This window comes from Schistocerca nitens, chromosome 4 (genome assembly GCF_023898315.1).
Source record: "Schistocerca nitens isolate TAMUIC-IGC-003100 chromosome 4, iqSchNite1.1, whole genome shotgun sequence".
Lineage (NCBI taxonomy): Eukaryota > Metazoa > Arthropoda > Insecta > Orthoptera > Acrididae > Schistocerca > Schistocerca nitens.
In genome coordinates this window covers 337478530-337497127 of record NC_064617.1, presented here as the reverse complement: position 1 = coordinate 337497127, position 18598 = coordinate 337478530, and the positions used below count along the sequence as shown (strand labels likewise).

The 18598-nt window shown below is 38.8% G+C and overlaps 1 protein-coding gene across 7 annotated transcripts in view; it reads left to right on the top strand.

The window, feature by feature from the left end:
- The window catches only part of LOC126251531 (GATOR complex protein WDR24), a 123321-nt gene that overhangs the window by 63747 nt on the left and 40976 nt on the right, over positions 1 to 18598 (top strand). For all 7 annotated transcript variants that reach the window (XM_049952028.1, XM_049952030.1, XM_049952026.1 and 4 more), the window contains 2 exons: positions 4203 to 4389; positions 16643 to 16863. In XM_049952028.1, coding sequence (XP_049807985.1) covers positions 4203 to 4389; positions 16643 to 16863 — 408 coding nt within the window. The remainder of the gene's footprint in view (positions 1 to 4202; positions 4390 to 16642; positions 16864 to 18598) is intronic.

The window sequence follows — 18598 nt, the reverse complement described above, 5'->3', positions numbered from 1 at the left end:
TATATAGAGGGTCTATACAAGGGTGATGAACTTGAGGACAATATTATGGAAATGAAAGAGGATGTAGCTGAAGACGAAATATTGTGTGAAGAATGTGACAGAGCACTGAAAGACCTTAGTTGAAACAAGGGCCCCGGAGTTGACAACATTCCATTAGAACTACTGACAGCCTAGGGGGAGCTAGTCCTGACAAAACTCTACCATCTGGTGAGCAAGATGTATGAGACAGGCAAAATACCCTCAGACTTCAAGAAGAATATAATAATTCCAATCCCAAAGAAAGCAGGTGTTGACAGATGTGAAAATTACCGAACTATCAGTTTAATAAGTCACAGCTGCAAAATACTAACGCGAATTCTTTACAGACGAATGGAAAAACTGATAGAAGCCGACCTAGGGGGAAGATCAGTTTGGATTCTGTAGAAATGTTGGAATACGTGAGGCAATACTGACCCTGTGACTTATATTAGAAGAAAGATTAAGTAAAGGCAAACCTACGTTTATAGCATTTGTAGACTTAGAGAAAGCTTTTGACAATGTTGATTGGAATACTCTCTTTCAAATTCTGAAGGTGGCAGTGGTAAAATACAGAGAGCGAAAGGCTATTTACAATTTGTACAGTAAGCGGATGGCAGTTATAAGAGTCAAGGGACATGAAAGGGAAGCAGTGGTTGGCAAGGGAGTGAGACAGGGTTGTAGCCTATCTCCGATGTTATTCAATCTGTATATTGAGCAAGCAATAAAGGAAACAAAAGAAAAATTCGGAGTAGGTATTAAAATCTATGGAGAAGAAATAAAAGCTTTGAGGTTGCCGATGACATTCTAATTCTGTCAGAGACAGCAATGGACTTGGAAGAGCAGTTGAACAGAATGGACAGTGTCTTGAAAGTGGCTATAAGATGAACATCAACAAAAGCAAAACGAGGATAATGGAATGTAGTCGAATTAAGTCGGGTGATGCTGAGGGAATTAGATTAGGAAATGAGACACTTAAAGTAGTAAAGGAGTTTCGCTATTTGGGGAGCAAAATAACTGATGATGGTTGAAGTAGAGAGGATATAAAATGTAGACTGGCAATGGCAAGGAAAGCGTTTCTGAAGAAGTAAAATTTGTTAACATCGAGTATAAATTTAAATGTCAGGAAGTCGTTTCTGAAAGTATTTGTATGGAGTGTAGCCATGTATGGAAGTGAAACATGGACAATAAATAGCTTAGACAAGAAGAGAATAGAAGCTTTCAAAATGTGGTGCTACAGAAGAATGCTGAAGATTAGATGGGTAGATCACATAACTAATGAGGAGGTATTGAATAGAATTGGGGAGAAGAGGAGCTTGTGGCACAACTTGACTAGAAGAAGGGATCGGTTGGTAGGACATGTTCTGAGACATTGGGGTATCACCAATTTAGTATTGGAGGGCAGTGGGTAGGGGAAAAAATTGTAGAGGGAGACCAAGAGATGAGTACACTAAGCAGATTCAGAAGCATGTAGGCTGCAGTAGGTACTGGGAGATGAAGAAGCTTGCACAGGATAGAGTAGCATGGAGAGCTGCATCAAACCAGTCTCAGGACTGAAGACCACAACAACAACAATGCACCTCTTCATCTGAAGGAAATTGATAACATTAATGTCTCTCTTCAGGGCTCAATAATATGGAAATTGCATGGGTGGAGATTGGGATTGTATGGAGGGTGTGTAAGGGCTCTACAGCAAAATTTGTGCAGCATGGTCAAAAACACAGGCACGTTAACTGTGGAAAAGTCGTTTGCCTGGTAGGGCCCACTGCTCGTAGATGTTCTGGAATATGGCATCACAATTAATGCATTGCAGTGCATGGACACTTTGTAAAAATTTGAACGTGCCATCAAGTCCAAATGCCCTGCGATATTGACGGATGACAACATTCTGTTGCAGTGTAATGCCAGCCCACATGTTATCAAGGTTGTTTCGACTATGCTGCACAAGTTTTTCTGGAAAGCCCGTGTATGTCCTCCGCACAGTCCCAATCCCTCCCCATGTGATTTCCATATTTTTGGAGCCCTGAAGAAAGCCATTCGTGGCCACCAGTTTGCTTCGGACGAATCAGGGTTCTGTAGGCAACCCCAAACATTCTTCCATGAAGGCAGTGACCCTCTTGACTCACAGTGGGATATATGTATTAACAATTATGGTGATTGCTTTTGAAGTAATAAAAACAGTTTCCTTACTTTTTTCCCATGTTTCATTTTCATTTGGCTTCTCTTTATGATTAAATAAATAAAAAAAGAGCACTTAATATGGATTATAGTGTGTGAATGTTGGTTACTATCTTCTGTTACAATTATCTATTCCTTTTGGCTCATGGAATAGAAATAGATAATTAATGTTGCATACATATTTACATTTTAGTGGAAAAAATGTTAGTACCGTATTTACTCGAATCTAAGCCGCACTCGAATCTAAGCCGCACCTGAAAAATGAGACTCGAAATCAAGGAAAACAAATTTCCCGAATCTAAGCCGCACCTGAAATTTGAGACTCGAAATTCAAGGGGAGAGAAAAGTTTTAGGCCGCACCTCCAAATCGAAACAAAGTTGGTCTACTGTAATATGAGACACAATTTAGGTAGAATAAATGACGATACAGCTACAGTAGTTTGGTTCGAGTCGTAAGCTTAGCAGTTAAGCTTTACCAGGTAGCCATTGCTATGCGTCAGGCGTGCTTCGTCTGGTTTGAATGGGTTGCTTATTTTTCTTTGGTCTGATAAGTGCCGTTCTCTTTGTTATAGGTGTTTACGTCACTCTAGGCTGAAAATGTATTATTGTACTGTGTCATGTGTTGTTTGTCGCATTCTGATAGTAAGTGTTTACGACCTGTCGCCGCTCGCGGCATGGCTTGCTTAGGTGCGCGCTACCGCCGCTTACAATAAAAAAAAAAAAAAAAGGAATTGTCTCATTAGCGAAACAATGGCAAGAGACTGCTATTTGTTGTTTACTATACTGCTGTTTTCTTTGATAATGATCAACAAGAACCAAACAATAGACTGCGTATGATAGATGTTCTGAACGACAGTTTAGCTAAAATTTTTCTCCGTTTGAAAATCTTTGCAGACGCCTCTTTTGTACATTACATTCTGCACAGAAATTAGTCATCTTAGATTTAAAAATCTAGTCAATTGCCGTGCTTCATTTCTGATTGTATCACTATTAAGCATCAGAATAATACGAATATAAACATGACATGATATGTATATTCTTCCGCATTTGCTGCTGTCTCACACTAGTTTCGTAGGTTATTAGGTAGACAGGATTTAAATGAGATAGCAGCAAACACGAAAGAATACATGGCAAAATGTTTATATCCGTATTATTCTTATGTTGAAGAAAATACTGCATGTGATTCGCAATTCATAAAAATTCCTATTAGCAACCATCTCTTCTCACAGGTAGGAAAAAATTCAGAACGTAGAGTTGGCCATATTGACAAACATCCCAAATAGTCTTGCCAGTCGGATTTTCGTAGTACATTGAAATGCTGCTACATTCGAAGATGAACAACAGGGAATTTGTATTTACTTTGTTGGATAATGTATGGAAATGTAGTCAGTGGTCGAAACTCGGGGCGGAGAAAAAAGCTCGTCTTACACCTTTTTTGTTTAAAAATTTATTTACTGACGCAGAGGTTTTGGCGCCAGTATTTATCTTTGTGCCTGCAAAGCATGCCTGTGTAGCGCTACATATATTCGACGGCAGAAGTTAGTTCTGGCGGCACCTACCAACATTTTTCAGAACTTCCACTTACTTTGCACTCGATTCAAAGCCGCAGGCGATTTTTTGGATTACAAAAACCGGAAAAAAAGTGCGGCTTAGATTCGAGTAAATACGGTATTCATTCTCTGTGAATTTTCATGTGATGCTTGTTTGCTCAGTTTTATGTAATTTTTTGAAAACCCTTCAGTTTGATCTTGTGTGGTTATACATTATATATGGTGAGTGAGCTATAGGAGTTGGTTGGAGAACTATGACTATGACATAAACATTTGCAGCTTAAGATATACATTTGAGATGAGAAACTGTACATTGGAATCGGTTTTCTTCAGCTCTAGAAATTAAGATGAGAAGACATAATCCTAAGTTTTATTATAGTGTACATTCTTCAGATTTGCATGTTTTAAGTGGTTTTGTTATTGTTTTCATGTTTCTGGCAATGTTACCACTATTTTCAGGAAAGTTGTGCCACATAGTGAACAATTTTACCAAGCTTCGAGCAATATGTTCATGTTTAATAACAGCTCCATCCGTGAAACACACTGGTTTTGTGAGTCAGCTCGTCGATACATTCTTACAGGACGTACCCTAGTGGAAATGTGTGAACATAACGCTGCTGTAGCAAAAAGCCTAGGTAGAACTAATGTAAGTTGTTTTGAAATATGATATATTGAACTGAACAATGTTTTTTTCATATCTGCTCAGATATTTGCCAGTATCTGACTTAGTGTGTCAAGTGAGATAGCACATTGGTTAAGACACTGGTGTCTCATTCATGGGAAACAGGTTTCAGATTCCCATACAACCACTCAGATTTATGTTTTTTGTAGTTTCACTAAATGACTAAACACAAATGTGAAGTGGTTCTTTCAAAAAGACAATGCCTAATTTCCTTCCTCATCCTCTAATATCCTCACCACCTGTGAGACATAAAGCTTATTCCCTCCCATTTATTATAATTTCACCTTTCCTTCTATATGCAGCTGATCGTATTTCTTCAGTTGCTATTTCAGTTAAGATATAATACCTTAAGTTTAGATCATGGTCACTTCACTGAAAACAGAAATGCGATTTGTTATAGAAAATTGCCATAAAGAAGTTGTATTGACGGCAGTAATGATGATCTCTTAATTCAGTATTATGCTGAGCTTTATAAACTTGACTCCTTATAGTTGTTTTAAAACTTGATTCTTGTCTATAGCTTACATGCCCTTACAGCAGCTTGTTTCCTTTGCTCTGAGGTCAGTACAACACTCCTGTATCTATTTCTACCAAAAAGTACCAGTACTTCTCCTTTGAATGCTTACTAATTCCATTTTTCTTACAAATACTCTGTATTTGTTACAGTCGGTTATAGTGTTCCAATGGATTATAGTGAGCAGTTAGATATCTTGTTCTGTAGCAATTAGGTTAACATTGACTTTGTATTGCACAGTATTAATAGTGACCTCAAATGCATAGCCATAATTTTTTCTACAGTAAAATGGAGTCAGCTTTCATTTGTTTGTATTCACTGCATCCATAACTTTTTTTAAAAAATTATGTATCTCTGTGTTCAGTTAAACTGCAATTAAATTTCAGTATTTAATTATTATCAGTATAAAAGGATTTCCAATGCTGATTTTTGTTAAAGTGAATTCCATAGATATTTTATTCCATTATTTATGTGTAACCAATTGTGATCTGTTATTTCTCACCATTGTTTTACACATTTCTGATTTATTCACATTAGAAATGTCTCATTGTTGTAGGCCTTCACTACAATGAATATTGTGGCCTCATTCTGATTACCATATAGTGCTTGGAAGTAACATACTTTCCACATGTTTTGTGCCCTGTAAACACCATGTAAACATATTTCAGAACCTTTTTTTTATGATAACTTTTGGCCATGTCACACACACACACACACACACACACACCTTACATTTGTTCTGCAATGAGAATTTTCTTTCACTGTAACATGAACTAAAATTTTGTCAAGCTGATAATAAATTAAAAAATATGAAAGTGATAACAGTGAATGACTATGGAAGCTGAATGTTGTAACATTAAAATAAAATTTCTAGTTGCACCCCACTTTACCTCCACATAATCTACATCTGCATGACTTTCTCGCTTAGCAGAGGGTTAACTACCACTTTGACTATTTCTCTATCTCAAATGGCACTTGGTAAAAATGAACTCTTAAATATTTCCGGGCAAACTTCAGTTTCTCTTATTTTATTACAAGGTGTATACGACACAGGACAACCGGGAGATTCGGGGAAAAAAAAACGGGAATTTTTTCATCAGGGAGAAAACCAGGAAAAACACATGAAATTTTTAGAATTCCAGGTATTTTTCATTGTTTTAGTTTTCAGTTACTTTTTTGTAATTTTGACTGGTAAGAACCGATACCCTAACAAAGGATATTACTGTATCCCGCTACTGCAGAATAATACTGCAGCAATAAGACATGAACGAGAGGAAAAAATGAAAATAAATTGCAAACGAAATGTACCTTGTACAACTACAAAACACAGTGCTCATACAAGCGTCTGCCAACAGCAAAATGTGTCAAAGGCTTTAGTAAGACAATGCAATGCTTCATAACAACAAATTGCCTCCGATGAGCATGACTTCACAGCTGTTTACATTAGATTCGTTTTGAGCAGTTACAAGCGGGCTCATGGGCGTGCACAGTTGAGTCGTGTATGAGTAGTACCTTCTCCCACTTCTGGCTACAGAATTGTGGCTTTGGCTGTGTAAGCAGTAGCAGCAAGCAGACAGATGCTATCCGGAAAAATCTTACTGGCCTGCCCAAGCTGCCAGTTTCACGCACGTGCAGCAGGCACGGATCTTTGGGGCAGGGAGGGAAGGGGGCAAACCGGGATGTCTGACCCTGGCGGCAAATTCGGGAGGGGGGGCGGGGTGCCAAATTCATATTCTTGAGGGAAAAAAAACCCTGTTTCACAAAGCGCCTAGCATCCAGCGCACGTTGGTGTATCAATTATTCATATGATTTTAAACACACCTCTGTTGGTTTTCGAACATTTTTGAACACATTCTAAGTTGATTTCTGAATGAGTCATAAGTTGATTTTTGAATGTGCGCATAGTGAACGTGATGTCTCTGCCAGAGGAATCCTCGTTGCATCTAGAAATAAACTTTCCTGCAGACAAAAGGGGACGGGGGTATACGAGCTTTTTCAGTAATAGACAACGACATTTCGATTTCTCATGTAGCAAAATATTTCATGAACTTTGATGAGGTAGTAGATTCTTTCGCAGAAAGGAAAGCACATCATGTAAAGCTGTAGAAAGAATAAAAACGATTAGAAACAAAAAAATGCTAGGACCTAAAGATTGAAGAGGTGCATACTGTCTTGCTTGTCTCTTGTCATTACTGGTTTCATGTATCCTATATCTAATTTTATGTCATACAAAACAGCAAGTTTTAGCTAATAAGCAATAAAGAGTGCAAATTTTCTGAAGAGTTCTTGTTCTTCCAGTTACAAATAATCCCATCCAGTATTAACTGCGAGTTTTTTTTTAAGAGGGCCAGGATGTCAAACCGGCCAACTGGGAGCGAGAGAGGCACCACAGGACATTTTAATTTCCGCTGTGCTGAATATAGTTTGATAGCATCCATTACAAAATATACACATTTGGGTTCCACAGAGTGAAATACAGTGACGTGCGTAGAAGAATGATGTGTGAAGAGGCGTGGCACTGCTCTTTGTCACACTTAAGACCAAATAACATGTCTTACATTTCCTTGAACATATATGTTTCATGTGTCAGACTTTTCAGAAAGATGTGCACTACAAAATGAACATATTTTTGAAAAGTTAATTTTTTTTAAATTTTTGGCATTCTTATCTCAAATACTCGGGGGAGGTGGAGGGGGGAGGGGGGGGGGGGGGAGACACACTATCTAGTATTGCCCTGGTTCTCAAATATCGTAGATCTGGGGCTGATTCGTAGAACAGTCTGAGTTACAGTGAGGAGGTGGGTAGTCTCCAGGTTATCCGTGTTTTTGCTGTTTCCTCTTCGTTTACTGCTTCCACGTCAAATGAAAACAAAACGGATTTCTGTGTGATCAGTAGCTGACAAGTGAATTAAAATACATTCACATTATTACGGAAGCCTAAAATATGTTGTTAGTTTCAGGTTTTATTTTATTTCCACCTTTCTGACAGTCAAACATTAACGCCTTGCAGAACAATGTTGTTGTTTTTGTCAGTTTGCTAAAGAAATTTGACTTTCATTAATCTTTTCCACTGAGGCAGTCAATTTATTTGAAACGCAGTGTTTAATTCCACACTATTGGCTAATTTCAACTGTTCACTGCATTTCAAGTGCATGTTTTCATCTTCTAGCACATATGGCATTACCCCATGATAAAGAACCAAACATGAGATAATACAGTACTGATACTCCAAGAAAATTTACATCCCAAAAAAAAAAAGCTTAATATCAGGTCAAGGCCTACTTCACTGGGAATCTGGACGTGGGAATGTGCACTTTAAGCCGAATTATGCATTTTAGTATGGTTCACGAAATTCCGATGCTCTTGTTCCTTTATGACATAATGTAAGATCTTTTAATGTTTTACACGTTTGAACATACTGGCTTCCTACGTCATCATAGCTGCGCAAGTGCGGTAACACCTATTGTCTGGTGCTCTCTGACAACTACTGAAATGAACCTATTTCTAACAGGTTACGGGAAAATATTGCGAATGGTTGTTTGAAAAGCTTTACATTCAAAGTAAATTTCATTTTACGCAAGATGAAATGTGTACGAGAATGTACGATTAATTTCTTAAATCACAGAGCATTTGACTCTCGTTTAAAAATCAACTCTCTTGATTATGAGTCATTTTGAAGAATTTCGATCTCAGAAGAGCATACATTTATGTCAGTATTAAAAATTTTACTGACACATTTGTGTGATACATCTTAAAGCGTAACACTTGCAAAAAGGATCAACATTATATGTGAAAGCTTACCTTCTCTTGCAGCTTATTAATCTTCAAGAACGATATTATATGTGAAAACTTTGCGTTTCTTGTAACAACACTATGTATACTAATTTGAACCATTAATTTTGCCTGTATGTGTGTTCGCTCTACTAAACAGTGATGTTGATATTGGCTGACTACATCACATGTTCTGCGCTCTGAATATCAGCTGTTATTTGCTGTCGAGATCACGTGACATAAGCTATGACTGGCTTACAAAAGCGCATCGCAATCTCGATTTCAATGCTTCGGAAAGTAATGTGTGGTGTTCGGTGGAATTCAAATTTGTACTTTCGTAATATGAAAATATGCAGCATATATGTTGCTGCACATCAAAGATATTTCCAAAACATGTTCCCCACCCCCACCCCCCTCTGAGTTTTGTTTTCTGAAGTGCTGGTAAATTCTACACCGGTGTATAAAATCTTAACCATTCAAAGAAGTGATACGTTTTACAGTTCTGAGGGATTGTATATTGTCGCTTAACAAGGAAAAAGTGTATTTTCACCCAGGAGGAAGTGTATTTTTATTCGGGAAATGCGGGAATTTTTTCCTTGTCCGCGTATACACCGTGTATTATGATGATCATTTTTTCCTATGTGACTGGGAGTTTAAAAAAAAATTCACGTTTGGAGCAGAAAGTTTATGATTGGAATTCTGTGAACATACCTCACTGCAGTAAGAAATGCCTTTCTTTCAGTGATTGCCACTCCAACTCACACTCACATCCATGACACACTCTTCCCTTTGTCACGATAATACAAAACAAGCTGCCCTTCTCTGAAACTTGGGTAGCTCAGTTGGTAGAGCACTTGCCCACAAAAGGCAAAGGTCCGGAGTTTGAGTCTTGGTCCGGCCCACAGTTTTAATCTGCCAGGAAGTTTCATACCAGCGCACACTCCGCTGCAGAGTGAAGATCTCATCCTGGAAACATCCCCCAGGCTGTGGCTAAGCCATGTCTCCACAATATCCTTTCTTTCATGAGTGCTAGTTCTGCAAGGTTTGCAGGAGAACTTCTGTAAAGTTTGGAAGGTAGGAGACGAGATACTGGCAGAAGTAAAGCTGTGAGGATGGGGCGTGAGTCGTGCTTGGGTAACTTAGTTGGTAGAGCACTTGTCTGCGAAAGGCAAAGGTCCCGAGTTTGAGTCTTGGTCCGGCACACAGTTTTAATCTTGATATGTTTGATATGTGTACTGGTTGACATTGATCCAGTTGTCTAGAAGGAGATGTGGAACATAGCTGTAAACACACATTTTTTAATGCACTAACTAAGGAACCTAGCATTGCCTGGGTATTTATTTAGTCCAGTCTTATATAAGCCTCTGTCCATCTCCTCTCCCCTCCTCTGCCTTTCCACTTCCTCCTTCCCCATCTCTCTGCCCATCTCCTCCTCTCTCCTTCTCTTTCAATTTCCTTTTTCCTCCTTTCTCTTTCCATCTCCTCCTCCCTCATCTCTCTGCCTACCTCTTCCTCCCCCATTTCTCTATTCACCTCTTACTCTCCCCCTCTCTCCGTCCCCCTTGTCTCAGTCTGTCTCCTCCCATCCCTCTTTCTGTATTTCTCCTCATTCCATCCCTCTCTCCGTTCATTCCCCCTTCCCTCCTTCCTCTGTCCATCTCCTTCACCCCCTTCTCTCTATCCATCTTCTCCACCCTCTATCTCATCCCATCTCCTCCCTCTCCCCCTCCCCCTCCCCTTCGCCCTATCAGATCCATTTCACCCTCATCTCTGTATCTGTGCAACCATCACCATCTGTCCATACAACACACAACAAGCCTGTCTGCAAGAAATCCGATTGGATGAACATGTCACAGTGAGGAAGGACTTTTTATTGACTGCCATCCATACCCTATGGGAGATAAGTATTCTTACCCCCACAGTGGTTTTTTCCAGGCAGTAAGTGATATGTGTACCCAGTTCAATTGAATTGCTCCAGCAGTTGAACACACATATGTATACATACATACATGCTTTTTTATGGTATATAGTGGTACAGATATGCTGTGACCTCTCAATTGCCCTTAGTACTGTTTCTTTGAATTTTAAGCCCATCTGGTCTACACTTACTTAGTTTGTAAGGAGTGGAGATGGTCACTTAGGAAGGCATCAAACAAATTTTTATCTGTTTTCTTAAATAGATTTATTTTGCGTTTATTTTTGTGGGGTTTGGATGTTTTGATATTCAATCTCGTGGTTGGTCACTAATCCCCATATCAGTCATGATATACCCTGTTTGCTAAAAGATTATTTGTTGCTAAGAGATCAAGTGTGTTATTGCAACCATTTGCACTTTGAGTAGCTTCCTGAACTATATTTTTGCCAGCATATTGACGGCAAATTGAAGTCCTCATCAACTGTAGCTATGTGAGCAGAGTACCTATTCAAAATAAGACTCAAATTTTTCTTGACCACATCAGCAACTATATCATCTGAGTTGGGAGGTCAGTAGACAGAGGCAATTCTTAATCAATTCCATTTATCAAGTGTAACTCCTACCCTTACTGTCTCACAGCAACTATCCACCTCAGTTTCACTGTAAAATAAAACTACTACTAGCAACAACACACACATCACCACCAACTGAATTGAGTCAATCTTTTTTGAACACAGTTATGTCACTGGTAAAAACTTTGACTGAACTGATCTCTGGGCTTAGTGAGCTTTCAGTACTTACAATAACCTAGGTCTGTCCATGTCATACGTTTGACTTGCACTTGTACTTTCTCTGGGACCCTTTAACCTAACAAACCATCCACTCCACTCCAGAAAGCCCACATTACCCATGGAGTCACCTCCTGTGTGTAATTGACTCCTGACCTATTAAGTGGATCTGAAAGCCTCTCCATGGCAAGTCAAGGAATTTGCAACTTAAATGGTCACAGAACTGTCTGTGCCTCTGATTCAGACCCTCCTCCTGGTTCTGTACCAAAGATTCACAATTCATCCTGTCAATGATTCTATACATGGTGAGCTCTGCCTTCATCTCACAAGCATGACTGGCTCTCTTACCACTTCGGATAGCCATCTCAAACCAGAGAGAATCTCTTCAGACCCAAAGTGACACACATCTTTAGTACTGATGTGAGCCACCACCTGCAGTTGGCTGCATCCCGTGCTCTTCATGTCACCTGTAAGGACGTATTCCATATCTGGAGTGATTGCCCCCGCCCCCAATTTGCAAAAGGACAATCAATCGCAGCTGGTCCAGGATCTTTACCAGCCACAGAGAGTGCCTGAAAACTGCTTGTCAGACAGACTGGGTAGGTTTGCCGATTGGTCCCTTGGAAAGTCTTTTGCTGCCTGCCACCCCTTGAAATGACCTTCCACTCAACCATGGGCGAGGGGCTAACCTCAGTATCTCAATGTAAACAGTAACGAGGCCAACCACAGTAGTAAGCTAACCAGGGGTACGTATAACGTGTGATGTCCAGCCGCCGCCCCCACACACACACAAACTTGCTCATTGTGCCCTTTGGCAACAAGCTCAGCTGTGTCACTGAAGTCAGCACTGCCTGGAGCTGCGAATGAAGAATCATCAGCTTGACCCGCATCTGAACACTGCATTCACAGAGACTCTCCATGCTAAAGATGGTGGGAAATTACACTACAGAAACATGTGAGAAATTTATGATAAACTACAGAAACATACAAACAAATCTAAATAAGTAACTTACATCTACTAAAAAGCTCATAAAGGGAACTCACAAACAATCTAGTGTCCCACTGCTGCTTGTACAGAGGTTAGTGCCAGACTGAGATCTACAATAGCCATTGACTGTTCAGAAAAAAACAAATGACAATGGTGATACAGATGATGCAAATCTACAATACAGAAATACTAAAATGCTAAACTGTGTCTCATAAATATACAAACTTGCAAGACATTTTATGATTAAACTACAAACAAAAACAAAATGAAGCCAGAATTAGCATAAGGAGAGCCATGTGTGAAGCATTCATCTGGTTTGAAAGTAAAATTCTATCCACCAACTTGACAGAAAATTGTAAGAAGTTTTGGCCTTATGTTAAAGGAGCAAACGGATCGAACCCATCTGTCCCAGTGCTCTGTGACCATAATGATACAGCAATGACAAAGAGAAGGATGAAATTCTAAACATATTTTTCCAAAACTATTTTACACAAGAAGATATCTCTTTTAAATCATTGCATGAATGACAGATACTGAAATAAGTGACCATGGGCTAGAAAATCAACTGAAGTTGCTTAACTGCGGAAAGAAGACCACTGGACATGTCATGATACCAGTAGTATTCTACATAAAAGTATGTGAGAGAACTTGCCTCTCTTCTAGCAACAGTGTACCATAAGTCTCTGGAGGAGCAAAGCGTTCCTAATGAATGGAAAAATGCAAAGGTCATTTCCATTTTTGAGAATGGTCGTCGAACAAATGCACAAAACTAAAGGCCTATATCTCTGATGCCAGTCTGTTATAGAATTTTGGAACTTGTTTTATGCTCGCATATTACAATTCTGGAGACCAAAAGTCTCCACTGTAGGAATCAACATGAGTTCTGAAAACAATGATCATGTGAAACTCGAATTTTAATTATGTTCCTAGACTTTGGAAAGGCGTTCAATACAGTTCCAAACTACCACTTAAGGAACAAAATACGAGTGTACGGAATATCAGACCAGCTGTGTGATTGGATTGAAGAGTTTGTGATTGGAATGAAGAGTTTCTAACAAACAGAACACAGGAAGTCATTCTCAATGGAAAGAAGTCTTCAGACATAAAAGTAGCTTCAGGCGTACTCCAAGGGAGGGGCATGAGACCACTACATTTTACTATATGGCTTTTCGTGTATGATGCTGTTATATACAGAGAACTTGCAATTCTAGAAAATTGTGGTGAGATACAGAAAGACCTGGAGATGGTTGATGTTTGGTGCAGGAAGTGGTCATTGTTCCTAAAAATAAACAAATGTAACATATTGTGTCTACATAAACAGAAAGATTCATTATTGTATGATTACACGACTGCAGAACAATTGCTGCAAGCAGTTATGTCCATGAAGTATCCAGGAGTATGCATACAGAGCAATTTGAAGTGGAACAACCACATAAAATTAATTGGAGGTAAGGCAGATTCTAGACTGAGATTCATAGGAAGAATCCTGAGGAAATTTAGTCCATCAATGAAGGAAGTAGCTTACAAAACTCTTATTTGACCAGTGCTTGAATATTGCTCATCAGTCTGGGATACATACCAGATAGGATTGACAGAGGAAATAGAAAAGATTGAAGGAAGAGCAAAGCAGTAGAGCAGTCTTACACAAATTCATTAATGTCATACATATTTAGAAACTATTTACTGAAATATAACTAGTGACATTTCTTGAGAAAATGAATTGAAAGTTCTCCTGTTTAAACTTCAGTGTGTGAATATAAGATTTTAAATTTAAGTGTTAATAATTTTGTTTCACATGTTCTTATAGTGACTGAAGCTTGTAAAACCATATTTGATCATTCATCTGTGGACTAAGGTCTGTTTCCTTTATGTTTTTCTGCATCTGAGGTAAATGTCCTTTCTTCTAGTGTGGTAGTATGAACTTCATTACACTTGCCTGCTTCCCTTCAATTTTGTACAAAAAATTGTATCAATTTATATAAATACAATAGATATTTATTTTTTACAAATGGTGAGTGGCAGGACTCTCTATATCAGGGTTGGCCAAATGCTGCACACTGTGCAAAAGTGCGGAAGTAGGGCACAGGTGTGTACATCTCAGCCAGTGAGCAAAGCAGAACAGCGACATCTGTGAGTAGCCCATATACCAAATGAGCAGCAACGGTTCCACTGCCTTGTTTACCCAGTACCGGGAGGACCGAAGCACACCCAGTCTTGCTTCCCTCTGGAGACTGTAGCATTGCATGACGAATACTGAGAAATGGCAAGTATGCAATAAAGCAAAGAATGAGAGATCTGAGTTCTCAGTCATGTAAATATGACTGGGAGCTGCAACTCTTCTTTACAGCAGTACCTGAGAACTCAGTGTTTGCTGTGCCGCTGAATAATAGGCTGTCAGCACAAGTTCACAATTGAAAGACACTATAACTCATTTCATAAAGACGAGTGTAGTATACTGAACAGTGAGGAATGGCAAGCCAAGTTCAGCATGCTTAAGAAAATGGATGAGGCACATCAACAGGTTTTTAATGTGAGTCATACTAATCTATACATCTTGAACTCTTCATTTCTTGTGTTTTCTTCTGTTTTACTTTACAATTTTCCAGAATGACAATTTGTATGGAAAGCAAGTTTCAAAATTGCATTAAGAGTAGCACGATCCGGGAAACCATTTTCCGAAGGGGATTTTCTAAAAAATTCTCTCACTGATGCTGCAGAACTTTCGTGTCCCACGAATGTCAGCAGGTTTCAAGAAATCGACCTTTCTCATCACCAATGATAAACATGTTTTGGATTTCTTTCTTTTTCTAATTTAAAACTGTTATTTACTAACTGTGCCTCACCCTGCTCCATGTTACACGGGTGAACATTGTTGCCTGAAAAATCTGATATTAAACCAGTTGTTCAAGTTATACATACATGCTTAAAAATTATCCTGTAATTACTGAGAGACATGTCCGATACCCGTACCATGAAGAATATTTAGGTACCTAGTGTGGGCATAAACCAATACCGCATATTTATGCACTGTTTGTTTTTATATTTTGTTTTAGAATTGTTACGTTTGTTGATAGGGCAATGGAATAACACAGTACCTTTCCATGATAGCGTTGCACACTGTGAAAAGAGCACAAGAGTGCCCAGGTACAAGCAAAGCGGCGACATCTGTGCTTAGAGACATACACTAAATCAGCAGTAATGGTTCGGTTTCCCTGTTTACACGTCTAGTAAGTGTACACGCTGCAACCAGGCAGATGTACATGTGCAGCAGCTCCGCACATGTGCAGAATTTATGGCCGGCCCTCCTCTATATCCTAATCCATGCATTATCATAACTGAATATTTCTGCAATATTAATATTCTACTGAAATGTATATTTGCAGCACAGCCCTTCAATTCCACACCATAATCAAGATGTGGGTAAATTATGCTGTAATATGCCATATGTAATGTTTTGATCACGATTACTTTTTATATCTGAGTGACCAGCTGTAGGCTACGACTAATTGTGCCACACATAAAGTTAATGTAGTTTATTCATTGAAGGTTTTGTCTTAATAGAATGAATTCAATGTAGACAGCATCCACTGCTGTGATATTGAATATTGTGACCACTTCCATCTGGTGTGGGTTGACTATTTTAAATGTTAGGAATTTCGATTTCATTATATTATTGTTCAACCCCTGATGAAAAAAATAAGAAGTTAATAATTTAGGTTTAAAGTGGACCACTTATCAAATAGCAGAAGAATTGAGGCATCAAAATGCATACAAAGAAGAATGAAAACTTCACTAGTTTTCAGAATAAATCCTTTGATGAACTACAGTACAAATACACCCCTCACATCACCAGTTAAAACTGTTTACTATTTTTCCCATAAAACAAGGGAGAGGTGTCAGCATAGCTCACCATGTGTGAGTTGCGGCTGCAAAGAGGTGGGGGGAGGTGTTTGTGTAATATTACTGTTGTACTCTAGAAAGAGAAAAGGGCCAAAAATTTAAAGGCCGGGAACATGCAGTGTTACTGTATAGCGTTCTATTTTGAACAAGAATTCTGTGCAGTGTTCGTGATTCATTAAGTAACCGGGCAGTAGCTGCATGGATGAGCCCTTGATATTATATGCCTTCAGTTTCTTAAGCAGCAGTTCATGGTTAATAGTTAAACACTTTTGAAATCTTTGAAAATATGGCTGTTGTCTGAGCACTAGACAGATGTTTATTCACTGTTTTTTCTGTAAACAGGTCAGTGTTGTGTGGAATCTGGTAAAAACTCTATATGCAAGTTCCGATCAACTGCAGGCACCATTACCAGTTGGGTGTAATGTTTCACGGGATGAGTCAGTCTTGAGTGTCGACATGGTAGATGGAGATCAGCGTACTGAAACACCAACAGTTGTAACAGTGCCACAAGCCAGTGGTGATGATGAAACTGAGACTGATGAAACTCCTGACCTGCCAAGGAGGTAGATGTTCACTTTTTTAAAGTACATGTAACGTGAAGCATTACTGCAGTTTGTAAATTTGCTCTCCATACTACTGGAAATTATAGGTTGAGGATGTGTATCTAAGTAATTGACATGTTAAATACTAACTTGTTTCCAAACCGATTTTTCACTCTGTGGTGGAGTGTGCTCTGACTTGAAACTTCCTGTCAGATTAAAACTGCGCTGGATCAGGACTCGAGCCTGGAAAATTTGCCTCTCCTTTTGCAGAGGTCCCAGATTCAATCCGGCACACAGTTTTAATTTGCCAGGAAGTTTCCATCTTGCTTCTATTTAATTGTTTGTTTTCTATTAATTATGTGCATGAGAACTCACTCTAGTGTGGAAGATTTAACTTACTGACAAATAGTAATAATTTTACCACTATGCATATGGCTGTGTAACAGCAGTTTACAACTGGAGCATGAGTGCATATTGATGTAGTAATAATAATAATGTTTTATGGCTACATGGACTGGCGCAAGTCTTTCAATTGGGTGCCACTTCAATGGCTTGTGTAACTCTTGAGTTACACAAGCCACTGAAGAGTGGGCAGGAATTTGTGTATCCAATGTGGCAAGGCCTTATTTTCCACGTACATATGTGGTGACAGAACCTCTAATTGAAGCTAAATCAAACATAGAAAGAACATTACGTACCAAAGAGCAATAGACTACTACAAATGAACGGAGGTCGTCAGAGATGATGTTATCCATAATAGGGTCATCTGGTAAGAGGAAGGAAGTTAAGGGTGACACAAGAGGATAGAATGAGAAGCAAATGAATGCATACATGAGATTTGAAAAACTGAGTATTTGCTGTAACATAGAAGATATCAGTAAAGATGCTTGGACACACAATGCCCAGGCTGATGGCATGCAATATCTCATTGTTTAGAAAAGTAAGTGTAGCCATGGTGCCTCTTCACCATACAACAACTTGAGCTCATCATTTAAACACCAGTACTTCATAAATCTGCGATCTTCAGCTTGTACTTTAGTCCCTTTAGCCTCCTGGCCTCAATATATGCTAATCTCTCCTGTGACATAAATATGCATTCTTACATATGATGGAAAAACTAGCCCTGCATCAGGTTTTGTGTGTGTGTGTTTGTGTGTGTGTGTGTGTGTGTGTGTGTGTGTGTGTGTGTGTTTTTGTGTGTGAATTTGTAGTGCAACCATATCTTTCATCATTTGTATGTGTAATTTCACTTCCAGCTTAGTAATCTAATTGCAGCAAAGAGGTGACCACAGTTAGGAGAAACATGTTGTGGAAGCCCCAAACCACTGTCCCGTACTGAATACTGCCTATTTTTTCTGTGTAACAACATTTACATCATGTTATATCAAAACTGCAACTGTAGAAGCTGCATTTAAGTTTTTTGTTCAACTGAGTTGTGTTGTTAAAGCCCATAACCATGATAATATATGTTTCGGAAGTATTCTGTTGTATCACATCAAGAGCTAACACCCAGAAATAAATAACAAAATGAATTCATAATAAATGCCAAGATTATTTACTTTTAAAGTTTTAGCATGATTCCTGATGATGTATTTAGTGGTGCAATTCTTAAAAGCTGCTGAGAAAATACACTAGCTGATTAGAAGTATCTGGACACCCATATGTAATATGGAACTGACCACTACATTTTTTTACAAGAGACAGATTCACTGGTATTAAAGGAAGCAGAGAAAACTGTGATGTCAGTAGAAAAGCA